Below are 24,893 nucleotides of genomic sequence, written 5' to 3'. Positions count from 1 at the left end.
CGCAGGCTATTTTAATTATTGTGATCAATTTGCGCCGTCAATCCCGGGGCATGCGCGCTTCATTTGCAGTCTGGACGCTGAGGGTAAACTCCTCACTAAAATCCTGCGGCTCGGACTGCAGCGCTGAGAGGGATTCTTGTGGGAGAGGGAGAAAGGCGTTGGGATGGGGGAGGCGCCCCACGGCAGCAGCTGCCGCTGGAGGACTAGAGTAGGAACGATACATGCTTTCACGTAAGAGTCTCCAAAAGCCGCCAGTGACATCGTAAAAAGTCGCCAGATTTGTCGCTAGTCGCTTTTTAAAAAAATAGTCGCTGGAGGGGTCTGAAAAGTCGCTGAGCTGGCAACACTGCAACTGCGGCGCTGACTCGCTCCGCCATATTTTTTTTTCTTCCCCGGGATGACGGCGGCGGCGGATGACGCATTAATCGCGCGACACAACTAATCGATGATTAAATTCGTTGCCAACGCTTTTAAAAGTCGATTTTTATCGATTTTATCGATTCGTTGTTGCAGCCCTAGCTGGGATATGATATATATATAGGATATTATCCTGTTATTAAGATTTTATTAGACTGGTGGTGTAGAAGAAGTGCATTTTACCCCTTTATTTTAGGGAAAAAAAAATGTCTTTATCCTTATTAGGAGCTGGAAGATCGATATGATGTCAGACGTCCGATAGTTGGGATATATCCCCAAATAGATTTTTCCTCACCCACCTAGTTGATAAGGCAGATTACAAAAAGGTACATGTGTAAAGTTTTCCTGCTTTATTCAGTTTTGCTTTTCTCACCTATCCATACTAATAAAATTTAACCCCACAGTTTCCAGTGAGGTGGAACTTAGTTTTCTTAAAGATCTCTGAAGCCATGAAAATGATTCATTATGCATTCAAGGATGCTTTTTCTTGCTTGTTCTATAAACCTGAAATATTCTCCCAAAGTTTCTGAGGTTGGTGGTTTAATTCCGGCATCAGCTCAACTTCTGTTAAAAACCCTGCAGTGAACCCGGCCCTATGGTGCCGGGCTCTCACCTGCACATTTTAGTGCAATGGGGCGTTATATCAAAAGCTGTCAAAATTATGCTGAAATTAGGCGTAAAAAGGCTGCAGAAACAGTTTCTAAACACATTTAAGTCCTTATTTGCACATATATCTGATGAGCTGTCTGTTTGACTATGAAAAGGTGTTATGCAGTTATGCTCGCCCCGAGTCAGGTGCAGTCCAACCAGCAGACAGAGAGCGCAACCTTTGAAGGCAGGGGGAGTGGCCTCAGAAGGATTCCCAAATGGCTGGTTTGTGAAGCTAAACCAGCCAGTGCTCAGTTTTTTCCCTATCCCATAAAAAACAGCATCATTCCTCACTGGATCAGTCTCACTTTTTGCACATTAATCAGCAAAGATCTTTCCTCCCCCTCTTTAAGTTCAGCAATATATAGGGGGCGGCTTTTCGCTCGCCACTACCTTCATGAATGCCTCCAAAAGCGTGAAGTTTGGGCCGAACTCTCTTCTGGACAGTGTTGAGCAGCTCCACACAGCCGACCCGCTGCAGCTCCTTAGGCACCCAGTCTCTGAAACCTGCAAAGATATTCATATTTAACCTTTTTAATGACATCCTTTATTGCCTAGATATAACACAGATTTACAACAGATCTGACCCCCAACCATTAAAAGTTAAAATGTTGCAGACGCCCAAATGTGCAGACCAGCACAAGAACAAAACAGGAAGGAGATGGAGGCAAATGATCAACTGATCTGAAACATTAAATACAAAAAAAGAAATGCATGAGATGCAATTCTAATGAAAACCGATCTAAAAAAAAGTCAATGCTTAGAATAGCAATAAAATACAACTACATCCACAAATGGAGGGGGGAGGGGGTGTGTGACGCGTTTGTCTTTGGAAAAATCAATGATCTTTACTCAGTCAGCTTTATTGATTTTGCAAGATGAGGACAGGAAACAGCAATGCCTCAAATCTGGTCTGTCCCAAACACCACAGAAACGCTGCAGACATTTCATCATGACATTTAGAAAAAAAACCCAATGTTATGAAGAAGAAATGTCCATGCTCTTAGTTACTGCTAGGAACTGAGGCTCCCTGCGTGCAGGGGAGTGAATACTATTATGTTTTTGAATTAGGTGAAACAAAGCTTCCTAATTTTGTCATCAGACTTTCCAAGCAAGCTTTGCTTAAGGCTAATTATCCCGTTTTCCTGAACTTAACCTCATTCCAACCAATGAAAATACTGATTTAAATAAAAGACATTTGCAAGATTGTTGAGAAAAAGTGCACAGAAAATGATTTTGGCTCAAACTTAGATAAAAAACCTTATGATACATGATGATATTAGAGCAATAACAGGATAAATGGTGGAGAAATAAGAGGACTTATAAACAGAGGAGAGGAATCATGAATGTCAGGAAAATGGACTGAAACAGTTTCATCAAACTAAAGACTGTAAACAAACATTTTAAACACTCTTTATCTTTGCACATTTTACAAACTAACAAAATATCATATTTTCCCAGACTGCAGCAATCCGGGATATTTCTAAATGCATGAAGTGAAAACATTTTTCATTATAAATGCAGTTTATGCTACAATACTAACACAAGATAAGGGGCCACTTTTAGTTCACATATTCTTTCACTTTTTAGCGACAAAAAAAAAAAAATGCAATTAGATTTTAGCTTGAACTGACTGACTGGAAGCTGCCACTGGAATCCTCATTTCTTGTAAATATTATAAAGCTGAAGCAACAACAGACGTTTATAGTAAAAGTATTCACTGAAGGGTTATTCTCAGACATTTACTGCCTTTCTATTTCAGAACCAGCTTTTAATACTCCTCCCTGTGAAATCATGCCAACATGCCTGCCTTTGAATCTACATTTTTAAATTCAACCAGATGAGTCCTGATCTTGATATCTCTTCTTGTTTGCGCAGCCTCAATCCACCTCATCAGCTCACTCTCCCCTCCAGCACTACCATGCTCTCGCTTGGTCCCCTCTCTTGTCGTTTGCAGTATCTACGAAATCGAGTTTCCATGCAATCAAACTACAAGAGTCACTGCCGCAGCAGCAGCAGCAGCAACTCTCCGTGGGCGGAAAGGAAGGAAATCACTCAATAAAGCCAGATGGAGAATCGAAAGGAGAAATAAATAAAAGAAAAAAACAAAATAACTGGGAACCAAACAGCCAGGAGGAAAACCTAATCAATCTGCTGTGAAAACCAAAAGAAAAATCCAACATAGCCTTTTATTTTTGCATGCAGTGAAACACAAATATTGAATGACTGAGCATATTCACACACTGCTGTCTTCAGATGCAAAAGCAGCGTGTTAAAAAACGTGCCCACAAATATGGCACTGCTGCTGCAAGGACTGAAGTCTATTCATCCAGACTGAATAATGAGGCCCAACTTTTTCTATACGGCGGCAAGGGGGGGCAGTGATTGGTTAATTGGACTCACCGAGTGGAGGTCCGTGGGTCATCAGGATGTCGATGCCCTCGGGGACGAGGTTCCATTTATCCAGCAGAGACTGGCCCCGAGGCAGGTTGAACCCCCAGCCGTTAAACCATGGAGTCCTGCAGAGAACAGAGCGCATTAGCATCATTCACTGCACCATTATTACGGCACACATCAACAAGCAGCAGCAATAAACATGACAGATTCTTCCACTTTTTCCTTTACAGCTTTATGATGAAATAATTGACAAAGATGTATAAGAAAAGGGTTTTAAACTGATCATCTCTACTGTGTGTGTTTGATCATGCAATGCTCTTCATCATTTATTCATGGAGAGATGAGCATAATACCTCAGGAAGGGCTGCATGCAAAAAAACATCAGTTTGAAATCCTCTCAAAAAGAATTGAAAATGCAGAATTCAATAATACATTAGTTTTTTACCAGCTTAAAAAACATTTATTGCACCTTTTGTCAATAAATCATTGTTGAGCTAGACTATAAAACACAGCAAATGTTTATAGTAAATAGTTAACTATTTATATGAGCGCTATGATGAGGGGATGAATAGATTTTGGTAATTATTTGAGTTTCAAGCCTCCGACTCTTATGGATGCAGAAGTGTTGAAAGCTTCCAATCTAAGTGAGCCGCATCTATAAACACACAATCTGAACATATCTAAATTGAACAAGCTAATCTCTATAAAAAAAAAAAACGTAAATACTTCCCATCCAATAATATTCTTTCATTCCAGACATCCTGTTAATGAAATAAAGAAATAAATCATGCTGCGCCATACAGCCGTGTTATCCGTCTTTCTCACATACGCATATGAAAAATTAATGACCCTTCACAAGAGGAAGGCTGATTTATTTACAATCAACAGCTGCATAAAGTTAATTTAATCCAGTAAATCTTATCTTACTAAGTCCTAGATTATCAAAATACAAAATTGGACAAAGCTGTGGTTTATGAGGCAAATGTATGCTGGATAAAAAGTAAATCCTGTGATTTATTGTGTTTAATTCATGGAGCTAGAGGCTAACTTACTGCACTTATACTGTAGATTTGCAGAGACATAGAGAAATGATTCATTCACTTTGTGTTCATCTTTTTTTAAACAAAAAATATTTTAAATGCAAAAAAAAATTCCTGAAATTGAGCCTTTAATGTTTTTCTTTTTAAGCATTTGGAAAATTCAATAGAAGAAATTGACTCCATCAAATTAAAGACAAAATACTTTTTATTTACATGCTTCTTTTTAGTTTAATGTAACTTGTGCTGGATTTCAGAAACTTAACCAAGCATTGGTTTAACTTTAAAGAACAGACACAGAAATGAGGAGGAGTATGAAAACATATGAAGGAAGAAAGTCCTGTAGAGGTGAGCGGGACACCCTGAAACGACGTCCCATAATGATGCAGCAGGTGCTTCTTTGTGTTAAACAATAGAATAATATGACAGAACAGGACAGGACCCCGGATCTCATCAAATTTGTCACTTTGATTTCTGCATAGAACAAGGAATCTTTTCAAGCCGGAGATGAGACGAGAGGTTGAAAGTGAATATAAATTGGTGGGGCGCAGCCGTCGCTCCAAGAGATGAGAACTAGAAGAATAACTCATGATACACATCAGAAAAACGGCTCTTCTCTTTTTCTTAAGGTGCAACTTAAATGGCAATTAAGATTGGCCTTCATCAGCTGCTGTGGCTCGGCTTCATAAATACTGCAGGTGGGAAGAATATCTACTTTCAGCTGTATCTAAAATGCAGTTTTAGAAAAAGCAAAATGTCGGAGCACATGTTAACGAGCTTCTGGTCACAAAAACATCTGAGTAAGTGCATCTACATTCCAGCACTCATAGCGAAGACAAATTCGTTTTGGAAGCTGCAACTGACTGCTCAGGCCTGTAGAAGAGAAGAAAAGTGAATTTCTGAGCAGCAGGGAGCCACATCATGTGTCAACTGCTACTCCCTCTGCAACCGGCTCTGAAGACTGAGTGACAGCAGCTGGGCCACCTCCAGCAGCCTGACAGGCAGCTTCTTCCCCAGCAGACACAAAGACAGCCGCGATACACGCAGCGGGCATGAGGAACCGGAGGCATGGATTTATGAGGTTAAAACAGATGAGGAAATAAAGTGAAGCGTGCAGAGGTTAGATATAGGAGCAGATCAATGGAAATCAAAGGGAAGAAGGAGAAATCGAGCGGAGGCTGGCTGATAAATTGAGCTTTCATTTATCACAATAGTAGTAAGAAACCTGACAGGAGAGGAAAGGAAGATAGATTATCATCACATAATGCCTCAGTATATAATCAGACCTGCAACTTCAAACGAAGCAAAAAAAAAAATTCATTTTAATTTGAAGTGTCCAGCAGAGAGAAGCAGATCTGCGGGGACTTGGTAGCAGCTGCGGATGGTGTCTGAGCGAAGGGAAATCAGGGCTCCACACACATCAATAGGTTGTGTTACAGTGAAGGATGGATGCTCCTGCTCCAATCAATACCAACTGTTCCAGCAGGATCCACAGCAGCGAGATGTGTAAAACACGAAATCACAATCCCCTTTGTTCACTTTTAGAGCACCACAGCAGCCTGACGCATCACCAGATATAACAGAAACGCTCAGGTTAATTCAGTGAGCGTCGTAACGCCGCGCCTGCCTGATCCCAGAGTTAAATGTCTGGGCTTACATTCGCTCGCTCGGTCGTTGACTCGTTCTCCTGCTCAGTGGAGAGCTGAGAAATGAGGTTAAAAATGAAATGCGAGCAGCGCGCGGGGGGGTGAAGGCCATGGAGTGAACTGATTAATTAGAACTAATCACACAAATCGGAGCTAATGGAAGCCTAATGGATTACTGAGAAGGCTCGCTTCTTTTCAGATGAAAATGCTCAGACAAAAGCGAACCAGAGCAGACCTGGCCTGATCGGCAGGCTCCGTGCAGGAAGCATCAGCAGGGTGTTCATCTGGCTCTAGTTTTGACTAAAAGCAATGAAGCTAAACTTTGAAAGATGGCAGAAAAGCCTTTTTTTCCACCACTATCTCTTCTACACCATTCCCCCCCAAAAAAAACACTGCATCACTCTTTCTTACAGCTGCTTATTCTTGATTTTTTTTTCTGCATGTTTCGCAGATTTTTTCCCACATAAACACATTAAACTGGGAGAGAAAACATAACCTCCCCTCTTTCTACCGCCGACATGGGCTGCAGATCCAAGGCCAGGCAGAAGGTCCTGACTGAATGCAGAGCAGGGCGCGACGGCTCAACGCCACAATGGCCCCATTGTCAGCCGCCTGCCCATGAAATATACCTTCCATGCGAGTGCATTTGTTAACCTCCGCCTAGATTGATGACATCCCGGTCACATAAAGGGGAGATTGTTTCCTGTGTCGCAGTGACACAGCTTTTATTACACTGTACTGCTAGGATCAGGCAACTCTAGGTTCATGTTCTTGCCTTGACACTTGCCATCTGTTGGAAAGCAGCACGGAATGATCCGATTCAACGCTGGAGAAACAGGATGGAAGGAGACGACGGTGATCAGCGGATAAAGAAATGGAAGAAGAGAGGGCGTCATTAAAGGAGTTGTCCATTTAGTGCAACAAAATGACTTCTTTAATTAAAACGGCAACAACTGCACATAAAAAAAGGATTCGCTGCATCAAATGGACAAAAAAACCATGTAACTTTGGTAACAGAAGCATTAACGATCCCTCCCAGAAGGAACAGAGCAAACGGGTTAAAAAGCTGCAGCCGTGGCGAGCAGCGGAGGCAAAGCAGACAGAAGCTATTTAGCCCTCGTACGCAGAACGTCAATATTCAATTAGGCCGGTGGACATCATTAGGACGGTGGCGCAGCATCCCTGCAGGCGTGACACCGCTCTTAACCCCTTTGCTCCCCCTTCTATGGACCCAGAGCCTCTATCTGCGTCCATAGGATGCCCCTGAAAGCACGCACACACAAGCTGAACACTTCATTCCTCTCATTATGCTTCTTTAACCCAGCTCCGCCTTCCTTTAATGGATCATTTTAACCATTTTTAAGGCTCATTGGATCAGCCATCCTAGGGCAGGGAAAAGCAACACGTTTACAAATCTGAGAAGATCAGATTGATTCATTCATTTTAAATAAGTGATTGATTTGATTAAATAAATGTCTCACTTAACGGTTTAAGCCCTGCTTTTAAAGATTACGAATGAGTTATGCTCTAAAAATCATCTCATCAAGTTAATCCTATGGAACAGCTGTAATATAAACTAAATCCTTGTTTCTGTAATCAAAGTGGATGGATTAGAAAACAAGATTATATGAAGAATATCTGAGAATGTCTCAAATATCTACATACAAGCAGAGAAGAAAAAAACAAAAACGTATGACGTGCAATAAAAAAAAAAAAGCACATTTTTACTTCTGAAAACTCTAAAAAGTCCTATCAGAAAAGAGTCAAACAGTCTTTTTCTATTTTCTTTAAAGCTGATGCGTACTGCTTTCCCTGTGGCATCATAATGTAGCTGCAGGGAGCAGTAGAAGGCAGCGGCCTTATTGTGGGCATTCGATCTTTGCCTAGAAATCTAGACATGCAGGAAAAACCATGGGTTAGATTAATGTAAATGCTGCCTTTTGCCATTGCTTTTTCTTATGTGCTCACCACTGGTTAAAAACATTTGATCAAGACATCAAATGTCCTTTTTGGTCACTAATTCTCTCCAGTATGGCCTTAACCATTGGTTTGTTTTTCCTCTCATCATGGCCAGATAAAGATATACCTAGGTTATGACTGCTTTCACCCACTAACAATAATAATTAATAATTAATAATTGAACTTTTTTGATCATACATTGGAGAAATGTACCTCTGCAATTAACCCATCCCCTTGGGGAGCAGTGGGCTGCCATCGCTGGGCGCCTGGGGAGCAATCAGGGGTTAAGGGTCTTTGCTCAGAGAACCAGAGTGGCTGTGGTAGTGGGTTTTGAACTCAGAACCTCAGGATCCCAAGCTCTATGCCCTAACCACTTGGCTGCCACTCTCCTACATGTCTAGCATTAACTGGAAGTGACTCTATTGATTCAAAGACAATTTCAAACTATGCTGCAGTGAGTCGCAAGACATTTTATTGGTGTGACCGCTGGTGTCTTTGAAATCAGGTTTTCTGGCTGCTTTAATGCACTGCTGCTATGTTATACACATCCATGGGTGTTGATCAGTATTCTGGTGACAGGATATAAATGAACAAAACAAACAATGCTGGTCAGAAAGGGAGAAACAAAATATAGCTACCTGATTATTTTCAGAAATTAAATTTTTTTTCGGATAGAGCTTGGCCTTTTTTCCAGTTTAGTCCTGTTTTCCTGTCCACATAGCAATGGGCTCAGCTTTCACTGTGACTGTACCCTTTTTCATTACTTTTGACCTGAAAACTGGCTCAAGCTGGCTCTGCTTAACTGTTTCTTTGCAAGACAGATCCCCCCTGTGGAGCTAGTTTACCTTTCCTCCTGGATTTTCTTCCTGCTGAAAGGGAGTTTTCCTTTCTACTGTCGCTACATGCATGCTCAGTGTAAGGGATTGCTGATGAGTCAATGCATTTAGCTAGTTTTCCTTAGATAGAAAACTTTGAACCAATCTGAATGGATGATCTGGTTTAATTGTAAAGTGCCTTAATGACATGACATTTGTCATTAGTTAGTGCTTTATAATCCCTGCTCTCAATCTAACCAACTTTCAGCTGTTGTTGGTTCTTCTTAATCTTAAACTTTTTTTTTCATTAATTACATCTTTTCAATTTCAAATATTAAGAACTTATGAACGTCAGACATAAATATATAGAAGTCAAGGGCAGGCACAGGGAAGAAAAATAAATAAAGCCCCCTCACCCACACACCTGGGGGTACTTCCATTTGTTTAGTGCAGAGCTGACTATTTACCAAACACCCTGCAGCCTCCTCTGCTGGTGTCTCACTCAGCTCACAGACAACAGCAAACACCGAGGCTGTAAAGATCAGGTGAACCCTGTGTACAAAACATCGTAAAGTCTGACCTCAATTCTGAAGCCAGAGATCTGAACAAAGACGCCCCCCCCAACCACACACACACAAACACATAACGTGACTAGCTTTAAGTGCAGAAAAATCCTAAAAGCAGTCAAGTTCCATGTTAAAGACCCTGAGTTTTAATTCAGTTACTCAATGTGTTAACACAGGATTATCCTAAACCTGTTTACAGGAAAAGGAATTAGGAAAAGTTGCTTTTAGTGTGCAGGTACATCATGTTTTTGACCATAGAAACCTTGAAAATGGGAGGTTCAAAAATTTATGAACTTAAGAACAGAGCCTCAAATAGCTCCTAGAAATGTTGGGAAATTGCCAGAAGAGCTCAATCAAATTATTTTCCTACACTTTTAATGTTCTAATTGTTCCGACTGAAGTAGAGATCAAGGCAAAGCTCTGATTTTATTTTGTCACAGTCAGAAATGTTAAAGGTGTGTTTATCTTGGTTATTCCTTATCTAATCAGTTTTGATGATAAAAGGCACTAATACCGGATTGCTTTAATTAACAAAATCTATCAATGTATTCAGAGCCTGATAGAAAAAATTTCTTACATCTTTAATAATTTGAAAACAATTGCATTAGGTCCATTTTTTCCTAATAACTGGTAAATCTGAGATGAATGTTCCTGCAGGAAGTTATTTTCTCACTATGTTTTAACAAAGAAAGATTAAACCCATATAAGGTCACGTTTTAATCTACGTCTATCGTCTACACCCATCATCTGCAGCAGCACAGCATCCTCCTAAAATATCAGAAGGCTGCAGTAGGCTGTACGTGATGAACAACCTGAACTGTGACCAGCCTGGAGATAACAGCTGAAAGAGGAAGGGAGAGGCTAAGAAGTGGTGTGAAGGTCTGGCCATCCATCGTATCTGACCTCTGAGTTGCAGCAGCCCTGGGGTCGCGGAGGGGAGAGGTCTAATTGATCAACCTGTCAGAACCAATGAGGAGGGCCATGTTAATGGGACTTTTATAAGCCCCGCGGGATGCACCACCTGACACTCAGGACTGTATGAGTATGTGCAAAGCAGAGTGCATGCCCTGTGTGCATAAGTGTGTGTGCCTGAACTCCCAGAGCCCAGGTAGCCTTATTAAAAGGAGCCAAGCGAAGACTCTGGCTGTGCTTTGACAAATGGCCTCTCAACACCAAGGCCACCTTTGCAAACTTTGGGGACGAGGTAGAAGTCACAGGGGTGAAGGAGCCACGTTGGTGCGAGTGTAGGAGTGTGTTCGGTCTGTCATAGCATTAATAACCTGTGCCCAGTGACTGATGAAGTGTGCATTGGATTAATCCTGCTGCAGTCATGCTGCCAAACACATGGGCTCCCAGGGTAAGCCACCTGACTTAGCCCACTTAGGAAAGGCTAGAACCATGGGGACGGTCTGGTTCACACTCAGTCATACACACAGATACAGGGAGACGAGTGACGTCTCCCTGGGGCTCATCTCCACACTGGGATGCAGCCAGCTGCAATTTGACCTGCAGACCGCTAATATAAAACAACCACAGCGGAGACTTCACAGCAAACACAGCTGCTCTCAAACAACCTGGCAGCTCTTCACTGCACTCAGGTCTGGCTGTGCGCAAGAAAGACTGTAGGAAATAACTGGAAAAGGGTGAGCACCCTACATTGTAACAGGATATCAAATAAAAGTGGAGTTCAAAGTGCATCTTCTAAGAATCTTCTTCCTTAGCCTCCATCCTGCAGCACACACACATCTATATCCACAAACCTTCCAGCAGGCAGCGAGAGACTGGATTAGTTCAGCCATCAAAGCCATCAAAAGCGTAAAGCCACTGAAAAGCCAGCCTGAAAGTGTGAGCCTGATATGAAACCCTGGCAATCAGTAAGGAATTAAAAAGAGAAAAAAAACAACGCTTGCGCAATTAAAGTGATGTGGAAATACGATTTACTAACAGCAGCATCATGCTCACAGAACTTGTTTATTGTAAAACATAATTGATTAGTGAGAAAAAAAGTTCAACTCAAAGAACAAACCAAACCTTTTTTCTCAATTCAAATGTACTGTTAGTTCTTACATTATTTAATCTGCTGAAAGAAATGATGCAGCAGTATTTCTAAGGTTCTTATTTGGGGAAGTGTTATGGATTACAAATAAAAGTCTCAGGTTCTTGGGAAGCCCCTTGTTAGTTGTGAAATAAAACCACTAAATTGGCTCCACTCTAAGACAATGTTAGAGCAGAAGAAGGTGCAAATGAGAGAGTGGGATATCAAATCAGTGGCTTGGCTAATTTATTCACAAGTATAAACCTCTCATCTCTCAGTTATACTGCATTATCTGCAAAGTCCCCCGTTCTGGGTAAATAAAGTTTAACAAGTCTCATAACTGCCTCCATAAAACAGAACGTATACAAAATTGCTGGTTTCTCTGGTTTAGTAAACAATTGTTGCCCCTGCCACATTGGTTTTTCCTGTTATTTTTTTTTTCTTATTCCATTTTTAGAATTCCAGCCAACAAGTTATTTTTACAACCAACATTTGTCAATTAATCCTAAAGTTAATCAAATAATTTTAGCCATTTCCACTTTGGTGAGTTTTTAAATGTATCTGCAAAGGAAAGCAAAATAAATATGGGGGAATTGAAAGATGGATGGAAGGGATTTGGATAGACTGATGAATGGATTGAAGGAAAAACATATTTATTTTGCATTTATATGGCAGAAAGAAAAGTGCTTAAAAAGGGGCTTCTTTTCATTTAAAATGGTGATCTTATTATCTGACCGCTCTTGAAATACTTTCAAATAGTTTAACTGTGTAAACCAGAGGTATGGTTTGATTACCATGATGCTACCATTAGAGAAAAGGCTGAATTCATACCTTTTCAGTAGCAGTAGCTTATTTTTTAAGACGTTATTTGTAGCAGGAGGCTAAATACAGAAGAAATTTATTTTGGTTTTAGTTACCAAGGGAAAAAAACAGACAATATTTGGGGTGAAAAGTATTTGTACGATAGCTGGACGGGGCAACAGTGTTTTATCTCAACACAGACAGGACCACATGTGAACATTAAATCTCTAAAATATGTATCTGCCAGGAAGTAATGCGGCTCTGCAGAAACTGGAGACCAGTACACTAAAGAAAGAGGGAATCTGGGTTCTATTCAGAGAGGCTGTATGGGGGCTGGGGGCAGGGGCCAAGACCCATTCAACCTGCCCTGAGACACAAGGACGAGGGTCCCATTACCCTCCTCCAGCCTCGACCTCCGTGAACTTGATCCTGAAGAACAATGTAAGAATAGGAGGGTGGAAGAGGAGGGGATGGAGCGAGGAGAGGTGGTGGGGATAATATCTCTGGGAATTGAGTGAGCTCCCCTTTGTGACAAAAATGGACCTGCAAGATTTCACTCTGCAGCTCTGTTCAACAGACTTTGCTTTTAGAAACATATTTCCAGATTCATCACACAGTGAATCTTTAAATCCATTCCTTTATACCTTTCCTCCTCGCTCACATTAACTACACCTTCAGGTTTGCAAGCCAATTATAAAATGAACACCGTTTTAAAATGAGCCTTAATTCCTGGCACACAATAATGAGGGACTGAGGAGCATAAATGGAAATGATAAAGAAGGATGGGTGTTTATTTTTTCTCCAGTCTTCTGGCTGAACGGATTCAGGCCCAACAATCCAAGGTTTGTCTCTATCAGACATCCAAAGAAAGAAGAAACATAACAGAGATACTTTGAATTGAATTAACCCTGAAATACTAAATAAAAAACTTTGAGCATTAAAATATAAGTGATAATATTTACGTTATCAGCTTCTATGCTTTTTAAACCTGTTGATATTTCATTGATTTACTATTCACTCTGGCAGTGAGAGAACATCAGCATTTAATGCAAGCTGAACCTTTTAAAAATCCCATCTCATCCAGTGTGATAGTGGAAACTTTCTCACCAGTCTTAAATCTAGTAGAATCTTTTTGAGCATGCTAAATATTTCTTTAACACAATTTCTTTTTTTTTTTTTTATATTTGATGGATGGATTGGTGAAAAAGAAAATAGAGATAGAGGGATGGGTGTGTGGGAGGAAAGGCAGAGCTTAGATAAGTCTGTCCATCTAACCCTAACCTAAAATAAGGAAGTCCATCCATGTGATGCAGTCATTCAGGAGGCTGAATAAACACAGATCTAAGTCGAACTCTACTGAAAACGATGGACGATACCACAAAGCTGCTTATGAACCTGAGATGGAGCAAAGAGGAAGGCTAACACTAGTGATCAGCTGATTGAGCAGAACAATTTGGCTACATTTAGCTGCCAATTCAAAAACAACAAAAAAAAATCCTCAAAAATATCTGACACTACAGACTCACCTCTCTAGAGAATAACGTAACAAATTACTACTTAAAGAAAGGCTTGGTTGATCGACTTTATTGATCTCTTAGTGGAGAAATGTACTTTTTACATTGGCTCAGTAGTAGGATTATTTGACGGGGTTATTGCATGGGGTATTTACATGGGCATTTATATTGATGTCCTCCTTTACAGTAACATCAGAGATGGCATCCTCAGAAAACAAAGGGCTGGTGTGTTGCTAAGATTTAAAATGGATATTATTCTTAAAGGACTGGCAGAAATTATTTTTGAAAGCTCTAAAACAATATATCTCATATATCAATTTAAATTATTCAAAGCAAGTGGCTAATAAAGACAAAAGTAACTCCAATGTTTTTAAACAAATGTTATTCCAATATTGCAGGACTGAAAGCACATTGCTAATGGGAGTTTTGGGAATACTAGAAGTTTCATAAGGTAGTTTTAAATGTAATCTCACCTATTATGAGTGTTAACTTTAGATATCTTACCCAATGAAAGTCCATTAAACATGGTATGTCCAACAAAACATGGTGAAAATCCATTAGCAGAACCCTTTAAAGTCTGGCTGTGTATTTTATCTGATTCCTTAGCTTTGGAGTAGCATCATTTCATGATTTAGGGTTAATACACGCCTATAAAAGGATGTGAAGTAATTTTATGTTTTTTTTTTTTTTTTATATGTATATAAAGAAATTTATAAGTCCTCATTTAATTTTATATAGGAGATGGATGTATTTGACTGTTTGAGAAAAAAAGTAAGAAATGGAGATGTTGATATTTGCCAAAGGCGGAGAGGACAGTTTATGACTGCAGCCATGTCAGCTGATGCCTCTCTAATGGACTTATCCTCAGAACTTTTGGCTCAAATCTCTGTTCTGATGTAACAAGCTAAAAACATACACTGCGTTTCATCTCTGTTCAACTAGACTTTTTTTTTTTTTTAAACATATATATGCGTTTATCATCTCCCTGTTTATTTAATTTAATAGGCATGGAAATTAGAATAAAAAGATCTTTAAATTAAAAAAAACGGTTACCTCAGGGAACCAGCTAATGGAAAGAATCTGGAATTGCAGAGATTGGGATTCCCTTACAGCAGACGAGAGAGCGGGGAAAAGCTATGTTTAAGTTTCGACTCAGCAGAAAACTTCTTTGGAGACATTAAATACAACATATATAAAAACTGCACTGCCTGAAGCAAACCTTACAAAACAGGCCTACTGATAAATAAATGTTTAAGGGTTCTTTACAAAAAGTCTAGAGCCAACAGCTTGGAAAACATTCTTCGCTTTTTATTGATAGTTTTGAGAGAACATGCATGATTTATTTCCTAAATTACAGTATAAGCATTTATATTAGTCTAATGCACATGGAAACACCTCTCTCCTTATAGGGATTATGAATAAAAGAAGCAAAAAAAAAAGAAGAAAAGATGCAGCATTTCCTCAGAGTTCACAGTACACTCCACCTTGTCCTGATGACAAGCAGAGCAGCCTTTACTGCAAAAGGTAAAGGTCAAGGAGGCAGAAGATGGGAGTGATTCTGATGGCAACAGGAAGGGTCACACAGGATCAAGTCTTTGCAGATAAATGACAGTCTGTCTGCAGCTATTGTTTTGACCTTACAACAAGTGGACTTCTCAGAGGGCACAGAGAAACAAAGGCGACAACAGACACAGGAAAGCACACAAACCAGCATTGTTAGTCTCAGGATTTTGAGCACAAAAGAAAACGGGGAACTAGAAAGGAATCACCCATGAAATACTAAATATAAATAGTGTAACTAAGCTTTCTAGGGACGACCTCTCTAACAAGGATAGTGTTTTTTTGCGACGTTTTCTTTCAGACACCTGTGCACCTCAACAGGCTGCTGCTATCAGAAGTCTAAATCCAGCGAGTGGAGATAAGCAGAGCTCCATCCTTGCCACTGAAGCTGTGCAGAGGTCAGCAGGAAGGGGTGGAAGTGACTGTAGGACGGTGTGAATGCTATCACCTCTGAGCAGAAATCAGTCAGTTAACTGCCCTTCTGTTTACAGGGCTCTTGCTAGGACTGTGATTGATGGCTCTCTGCAGATAATCCACATCTCCCTCATAGGCCACACAACAGGGTGGCGGATAGAGAGGGAGGAAAGTCTTGTGGAGTTTTTATTTAGGGAAATTCTACTGCAGATCTAATGCTGGCCTTGTTATTTCCCCGAATGAAACTTAGCTTCCATTGTTTACATTCACTGATTCTTTCAGAAATAAATTGCTGTTTGAGTAATTACATGGAAAATAAACAAGGTTTAAAATAACCGGAGCAAAGCAATCATTACAGTACAGCTTAGTTTAAATGTAGTTGAATATCTGGATTCTCTATCAGATAGCTGAAACACCATCAGCCAGCATTGGTTATGTCAGCTTGAAACACCTGAAGCTAGCACCGTGATCACTGTGGCATGCTGCAAAATATCTCCCCATGGTGGAGGAATATGGAGGCTGTATGGAACAGATTAGATCACATTAACTTAGGTAATCAAAACAAACAGTTAATGCACCAACATAAGCAGCAAATAGAGCTTCTCTTTACATGGTGTATTCACTCATTGTAGAGTGTAAGAAGTGACAGATACCTGGATGCAAAACCCCCCAAAAAAGTAGTTTCAACCATTTTAAAATAAATAGCTGGAGCTTTTCTGTATATCACTCTCCTAGGAGCTCCTCTAGGCTTCGCAGCACAGCCGAGCCGAGCAGGCAAAGTTTTAAATTAGGGTTTAAGTTTGTATGATCCTGTTAACAAACAGCAGTGGATGCCTAGTGCTTAGGGCATACAGCTTGGAATCCTGAGGTTCTAAGTTTGAGCCCCACTCCCACAGACTGCCACTCTGGGTCCCTGAAGAGGACCCTTAACCACTGATTTCTCTCTGGGCGCCCCAAAATGGTCCGCTGCTCCCAAGCGGATGGGTTAAATGCAGAGGTACATTTCTCCAATGTGAGATCATTTATGTTCATTTATCATTATTATACTTATCAGATTACTAACTTCATTTTAAGTTAGTTCAATAACTGAGTAATTATACTTTTTTTCTTTTAGTCGGAGATACCACTTTCAATCTTGCTAATTCTAAATCATACAATTTGACATAAAAGAGGCAAATGAGGCCTGCAGTGCTTTAGATGTTATGTTCCATCTTTAGTCCATAAGTAATGGTCATCACTGTGGTTGACTGGAGTTCCAAAGTTTTATATTAGAGCCCTTTCTACATTGATAGATGTGAATAATACAAACAACAATGTTCTTAAGTTTCTTTAGCACAGGCCATGATGTGTTACTTTCCACTTCATCTTGTCAGACAGGTTTTTCTATTGAACTACTTTCTTGATTGGATAGGTCAAGGATGCAGGTGTTTCACCATTTAAAAAGGAGGCAACTGGTTTGGATCACTGTGTTTTGTTTTTTTTTTAATAAAAGAATGTCATAAGGAAAAGTTGCTTGGTTGCATCCTATTTATAGAAATGTGTGTTTTTTTTTTTAGGGAGGCAGATCAATACAATAATGAAATAACCTGATAAACAGCCTGATAAAGCTGTTGTCTTTTCAGTTTGTGCTCTACTCTGTCCTGAATGATTAATACTTTCCCTGAAAGTTGCACAAAAAACACCACCAAAAAAATATTTAAAAAAACAAATAAACCTCAGTGGATCTGCTCCTCCTCTCTATCAAAAACCCTGCAGCACTAAGCATAAGCAGAGTCATGTCCTGACTTGTTGTCATTGATGGTATAACTTATTCATGTGGGGTTTTTTTATGGCAGCCGAATTCAGCTCCGCCGGCACTTAGGTTTGTGACCTTTCACACCAATCTCTGCAGAGAATAATGGACCTGACAGCAAGGGGCACTTTACCCTGAAATCCATGTTAGGGTAAAAAAAAAAAAAAAGTAACTGTGGTTGAAGTTGCATCCAGTGCAGGGCTGGCTAACCTCTGGCCACAACAAATATAGACAGAGGAACTGCTCTGCTTTTTAAATATTTATCCGCTCATAGCATGAGACGCAGCATGGGACAGAGAACAAGCTGAGGTCCTGCTGAGTCTGCCCTACACAAATAAATACACCAGGACAACGACTAGGGAGAGAATATAGAGGAGCGCAGATCTAGATATCAGAGACGCATGTATTTTCTTTTTCAACCGGGATAATGATGCTGACAGAGACACGCTGATGAAGCAGCTTATGCTGCAATGAATGAGGCAGCAGCCTGAAGGATGAGATCAGGACTAAAAAAATCCACCTTAAATCTGGGACGTTCTACTGGTGGGAAATGAAAAGCTCCAAGCCGCAGCCTTAAGGTTAGCATGGCTCCTGTTGTTGCAGATTCAGCTGCATCAGCACTTCTGGGTAATGCTGAGTTCTATCCCGCCTCCCTGTGCTCACAAGCTGCAATGCACTGGTTAATTAAACCTGCAGCACTTTAATTTGACTCAGGTGTAAAAGATTCTGATAAGAAAAAACAAAAAATTACAAAAAATGGATGCTCACACACCGCACCACGCACGCAAAGCATATTCAACATAAACATACAGTTATATTATGAGAAGTTGGACATAATATAAATAAATAATATACACACAAATATGACTGTTGGAAACAAAAAAAGCTGTGGTTTTGTTTTAAGTACCCTAAATTATCAACATCTTCATAAATAACCCCTGCTGAACTCACAACCATTACTGCCATTGCCTTGTAGTAATGAAAATTAGCATGGTCCAGAAAGCAAAAGGTGAGGAGAAATGCCTTTTAAGAGCAACTTCCTGTTTTCTGGATAAAATAATAAATAATCTAATTAGCATCTTAAAAAAAGCGTCTTAAAAAATGGAAAAAGATTTAAGATATGTTGAAGTGGGGCTGTTGTGTGACACAAACTTGATAGCTGCTGTCCTTTTGCACTTTGCAGATTATACAGAACCATAAAAAACATCCCAATTAACCTTAGTAAAAATTATAATTAGTGTAAAAACAAAATAAAAATAAATCCAACTGTTTTATTTATTTATTTTTTTCTGTACAGCAGTTTGGTCATCTGTGGTTGTCTTAAAGTGCTTAACAAGTAAAATTGGATTGGATTGGAATGTGTGCTGTAATTTACATGGTTCGCTTTCCATCCTCCATGGATGACCAGCGCGGCTGGCTTATCAATTTACCAGATGTTTGACGTTCTCATATAGAGATGAGCAATACTTAAAGTTCACTCACTCATGTGTATTTATCCAGATCAGAAAGCACTGATTAAACTATAAATCTTCTGTATTAAAACAGTTGTTGAAAATTCTCTGTTTATCATTTTTCTTTACTGTTAAGAAGCCATAAAACTTATATTTCCTCCGTTTCTTTTCCTATTAGGGTAATCAGTTCCCTTTGAGTTGAAGGTTGCAACTTGAAATAAAACAAAAGAACCAGAAGATGTTCACTGACTAATCTGCGTTTTAAAATGAATAAAAAATGATTAAACCAATGTCACTAAATGGCAAAGGATAAAATATTCAACTCATCTAGGAACCTGTTAGTTTGCTAGTTGCCAATAGGCTGCTTAATACACCACTAGCTCTACTGCCCGATTGCGAAGCTATTTATGATAAAGGAGACTCACCTGTGCAGCCGTTAGCTGCAGCCTTATTCATTTCCTGTTAGCTTGTGCAGGTAGACGGTTAACGGACAATGTGCCATTAATTTTGCGGGTACAAAGAGACGTGACCCCGTTTCAGAGAACTGCAGAGAGCTGGTCACATGACTGCCGCGTAGTTAAACAGGCCTCGCAGGGGAAACAGACCATCAGTGTGTTTACACGGCTGCATCTTTGAGCTGGTATTAATAATAGAGCCACTTAGCATTCAGAGGCGCTGGTCGCAGCCTCGCTGTTTGTTTCACAGGTCATTAAATTTATGCCGCAGCCCTAATGTTCATTACAGCAGCAAGCTGGCCAGGGGTCTGTAACACTCGCTCACTGTCTTTAATCCCCCGCTGTATTCCTGCACCAGCTTCCTTTTCATCCTGCGCCCATTCTGCATCTCCCACCTCTCACTTCATTTGCTTGACAACAATCTTTTTCCTGCTTTAATTAAAAGGATTCTGCCTGGGTTCCCAGGTTTCTTGTTAAACGATATCTTTCGGTCACAGAATAAAAAAGGATAATTTTTAACAAAATGCCGTGGGCAAATATTTTGCCTGGTACCTTTGAGAAAAAAACATTCCTATTTCATTTTATTCTTCCTGGTGTGCCATCAGAAGAACAGCGTTTCTAGTTATTCCCTGCAAGAGGTTAGTTGTTGCACAGTTTGAAGGCAGGTAATTTTGCTTTCTCTGAATAAGCCAAAGACACCATGCTGCAGAGGCAAAACAACCTATTGAAGAGTTTAAGAGGTAATCAAGAAAAAAAAATGGGAAACTGGAAAATGATTGACATTTGTTCAATGTAAATCTATTAGCAAATATTATTTACACCTAATGTAAACATGGCCTAACATCCAGACAAAAAACATTAAAAAGTTTGAGTTTTAAAGCTAAACTTTGTGAAAAAAAGGAAACACTGCTTTACAAATCCAATAGGTTGCATCTAAGGTAATTAGGTCATTATAATTAGTAGAAATGAATCTAATTGGTCACTTTTACATCAAAGTCAGACCAACTTTACTTTTTGGTACCACAAGATTACATCTGTTGTGAATCAGCACTTTATACAGAAACTAAACTAGAGTAACTCAATTTACTTTGTGGATGATTTTTATGACATAAGGACCAACGCCGCTGCCTCAGCCTTAACTATGGCATTAATTAAAACACCTATTCACCTTCAATCATAAAACACTAAGAATCTTATTAAAATAAAGATATAGAAATGACAGTAAATTCAAAAATCCCAATATACTTGAAACTGCAAAGTCCTACTTTATGTTCAATTAGGACAGCAACACCTCAGTTATCTGTTATTAGAGTTTCATAGATTTGCATATTTATGAAAAAGCTTTTGAGTGAAAGCTATCCACTGAAAAATCCCGGAATATTTTTTGTTGTTGTTTTTACAAGAACACTTGGGTTGTTCCATAACTTTTCCACTATAGATTCTGCTCACACCTGGGTTTCTTAGTTACAAATGTGAGGAAGATGGAGAACAAGATACTGAGGTAAACTTAAGTTTTGTTAAGGCCAATTTATGCTTCTGACGCATGTCGTATTCAACCGGCAAATCTCTCTCTGTGCGTGACCACGCCCCCTGCGCAGAGGTTCTGCAACCGTCATAACGCACCTTAAAAAATCCTGACTACATGTCAGACGGTCACAAACCCGTGCAGACCTCAAGCGGAAGTGCGCAGACAAAAAGCAGCTGTGATTGGTCCCTGGTATGCCTTTTCGGCTGTCTGTGTGGTCGTCCTTCTCGTTTCGATGCCGGGATGACCATTTTTAAAAACCGAGGAACAACTACAATGGATGCGACGAAAGGTTAATCGAGGAGGTTCGGAAGTACAACCACTTGTACATTGCCTCAGACAAATTGTATAAAGATGTCAAGGTGTCTGTCAAAATGAAGTTCTCGTGACCATCCGCCGAAGTTCTCGCGAGGTCTCGAATAGGCTCCTCCTTGCTCTTTGGAGGGAAACTGCTGTGAGTCCCTAGAAATTCCAGTCCGAGGGTGCAGAGGCATACCTGCAAAACTGGTTTGCGATACAAGCAACATTTTGTGTGTGCGTTTGCGGAAATCTAATCTGCCCTTTAGCTGTGGAGAGAACCAGACAGGGCTCCATCCTGTCTTCCTATCAATACCACATGCTCTGACAATAGAGAAGAGTAAAGAAGCTGTAGATCAAACTAGAGGAAAAGAAACTTAAACCTTTGAGAAAGTTCATAAGATTTATGGATTTTTTCACATGTTTTTTCCACATTAATCCTAATATCTAACAAGTAGCAGCTTGCAAAATCTGCACATGAAGTCAATAGCAAGAGGCAACGGCATCTTTATTCACATATGGCATAACTGAGGAAGATGTTAGACATCTGCCACAGTCCTAACTTTAAAAAGATGTTTTCATCCACCTTCATCTGTTGCTATATTTTGTTACATCTTTCCTTTTCCCTTTGTCCATTTCTTTAACAAACAGAAACCAAAATTGGAAAGCAGCACTTCTTCTTAGCATTCATTTTCTTTAAAAAATCCAAAGGATGGTTAGCAACAGCTAAGAAAGGTTTCCCAGCTCTTCTGCTGGGGTCCTGTCTCTGGGGGCCGGCCCACCCTCTGAGTCTGTTTGTCAGTCCCTGCCTGCTTCTGCCATTCCTGCGGTCTGTTGCAGCCCAACTGGAGCATTTGTACTCTGGATTCAGAGTAGCTGCAGAGTGCAGAGTTGTGTGGCTTTCTAATTAAAGCTGACGCCACCACCAAGGCCCGCCAGTCACAGTGTCAAAGGTCTCCATGCAGCCTCTGATACCACCAGGTACCCAGCTACTGTGAAAGGGCAGGAATGCCAGACCACATCCCCCACCAGCCTGCGTTCTGCTCTTTTCCACAAATCCCTCCACCTCCATCCCCAGTTTTGTCTTTGTGAGTGAAAAAAAGCCTTCCTCCCAGCTTTCATCCCCTCAATGACATGAGAGCAAAAGAACAGAAAGGAGAAAGAGAGGAAGGAGGGAAGGGGGGAATAGGAAAGACTGTCAAACAATGACAACCTGTATAGGAAATGCACACTCGTGAGTCGTTTCAGCAAAGAGGAAAGAGCGGGAGAAACACTCTGAAGGCCATTCGCTGAGGGATGAACATGTCACAAGAACAAAACAAAAAAACTGTAGCCGGATATCTGAGCTTCACCAAGTACCTTTGATACAATCCATCGGAACAAAGAAATAAAGCTGACCTTTGCAAGGCTGTGCTTCCAGAAGAAGAATGGAAAAGGAACCTGCATTTTCTTTAGACACAGTGTGGAATAGTGAGGAAAAATTGAGCAGAAAAATCCCATTTATCATGCCTCCCCCCCACTCGATTCAGCATCTTGACGGATTTGGTACAAGCCGACTGAAGCTGTAAACAGAAGTCGCAGAGACTCAGAGGTCTCGTTTACTGGTCAGAGTTGTAGCAGCGCGTCGACCCGGAGGTCAGACAGCTGGCGCTGCAGAGGAGGCAAGTCAGAGTAATCACTGCAACTTTATCCACAGCTTGTTCAGGGTCTGACTTTCCTTCTGATTGGCAGTCTGAACACAGGAAACTGCTGGCTGTCAACATCCAACTCCTCAGAATCAAACTAATAGTTGACTAAAAGTTGAAGAAACACAAAATAATGTTAAAAAAATAATGTAACAAGGCAGATGAACATAAATCTCTTCATTGCATAACTAATCTTATCTAACAAAGACAGCCCAAACATCCTTCAACAAAAAATTACGGCAGATGGGGTGAGTAGGAAAATGCATCACTTGTCTGATTATTTCCTGATGTAAAAAAAAAAAAAAGAAAAAAAAAAGGTTTTAGTGCCAGAGGTAAATCAACAAAAAGATTAGATTTTCTAATAAACATAATCTATATAAATCAAGGCATATTGTCACGCAACTTCCCGAGTTTTCATAGAATCATGACATTCTGGATAGAACTATATTAGTAGTTATCTATTTTTTGAAGGGTCCTTAAGTCATGAAAAGTAAATAGCCCTATTCTCCAATACTTTGGAGATATTAATACTATTCTGCATCAAAACAAAATTCACCTAACATTATAACTAGGGACAGTTACAAACACCCAGTTCAGGCCCCGTCCACACGAAGTCAAAACGAACACGAAACGCTGATATTTTCCAAAACGTTTGCCGTAAAGACGGAGACGTAAAATAAATGTGAGCGTCCACACGAATGCATGAAAACGCTGCAAAATGTATGCCAGGCCTGTAAGTGGCGCTGTGGTGCCAAAGCAAAAATAGGCGACGAAATGTTGGGCATGCACACTAATATTTATACATGATTGCCCTGCGGGTCCATTTTCGTGGTTAAGTCAAATTCAGGTGCTGAACTATGTCGTCGATATTGCTCTGTTCTTCCTGGAGATATTCCAGAAGAAGAAGATTCTGTTGTAAGCCCGACAGCAGGGTGAGTAGCATTAGCAGCAACGGCGCCATTGTTGTTGTGATACTGGTCGCGCATGCGTGTTTATAGGCGACGCTATGACGCATGCGTGTAAAAAAAAATATGCGGTTAGAGCGTAAAGATGGAAACGCGAAAACGGTGTTTCGAAATCTTCCCACTCTGAAGGCTGAATAAAAAAAAGATCGTTTACAGACCCCCGAAACGCCGGCTTCGTGTGGATGAGAGGCTGGTTTGTTTAAAAAATTTGTGCGTTTAGGCCAGGGTTCGTCTTCGTGTGGACGGGACCTCAGTCCTGCTTGACAACAGGCTCCTGCTGAGCTGCTCGTCTTCTTTTCTTCCCAGGGGAGGAGTCTTTGGCAGGAAGCTCTGATAAATAAGGAAGCTTTGATCAGAGTTGCTGCTCTTATGTGTAAAATGTCGTCAGCTGAGATGGTTACTGGATCCCAAACACGGAATTTTCCTTTGGAAATTTTCGGGACAGACCCTTAACAGGCTAGATAAAAAGCTGGGGAATTTCAGTGTGGACAGAAATGTCTAGGTTTTCCTTACAAAGCTACAGTTTAAGCTCAGATAATCAGAGGAAAACATTCTGATAAACACTTACTAAATGTTAATGATTCAAGTGATCAGAAAAAGCACACAAGCCTATTAAAAAACAAAACAAAACAGATAATGTGATTTAGAACAAAGAGCGGGACCTTAATGTTCACACTTGCATTAAAATTAGACCAAGCTGATAAGTAGCTCCTTTGAGCCATCTGTGATCTGTGTCACAGCCACAGATGGATGGCATTTCTCACATTTGTGAACAAAAATAAGGACTTCTAGATGAAAGGCAGAGACCATCCTGGGTGAAAACAGCGAAGTGACTCATAGTTCCCACATCTGAACCCCAATGCCAAAGCCCAAAGAGCAATCATTCTCTGGGCAGAACAAATGACAGAAAAATT

The 24,893-nt window shown here is 40.3% G+C and overlaps 1 protein-coding gene across 2 annotated transcripts in view; it reads right to left on the bottom strand.

Moving 5' to 3' along the window:
• Positions 1 to 24,893, bottom strand: part of LOC107083882 (metallophosphoesterase MPPED2) — a 74,107-nt gene that overhangs the window by 3,815 nt on the left and 45,399 nt on the right. For both annotated transcript variants that reach the window (XM_015373410.1, XM_015373411.1), the window contains exons 5-6: positions 3,469 to 3,584; positions 1,459 to 1,572 (exon numbers count right to left, since the gene is read on the bottom strand). In XM_015373410.1, the coding sequence (XP_015228896.1) occupies positions 1,459 to 1,572; positions 3,469 to 3,584 (230 nt within the window). The remainder of the gene's footprint in view (positions 1 to 1,458; positions 1,573 to 3,468; positions 3,585 to 24,893) is intronic.

This window comes from Cyprinodon variegatus, unplaced genomic scaffold, assembly GCF_000732505.1.
Source record: "Cyprinodon variegatus isolate N-32 unplaced genomic scaffold, C_variegatus-1.0 Scaffold86, whole genome shotgun sequence".
In the NCBI taxonomy this organism is placed as follows: Eukaryota; Metazoa; Chordata; class Actinopteri; order Cyprinodontiformes; family Cyprinodontidae; genus Cyprinodon; species Cyprinodon variegatus.
Note: the sequence above shows the minus strand (reverse complement) of the source record. Positions and strands in the feature narration are given on the sequence as shown.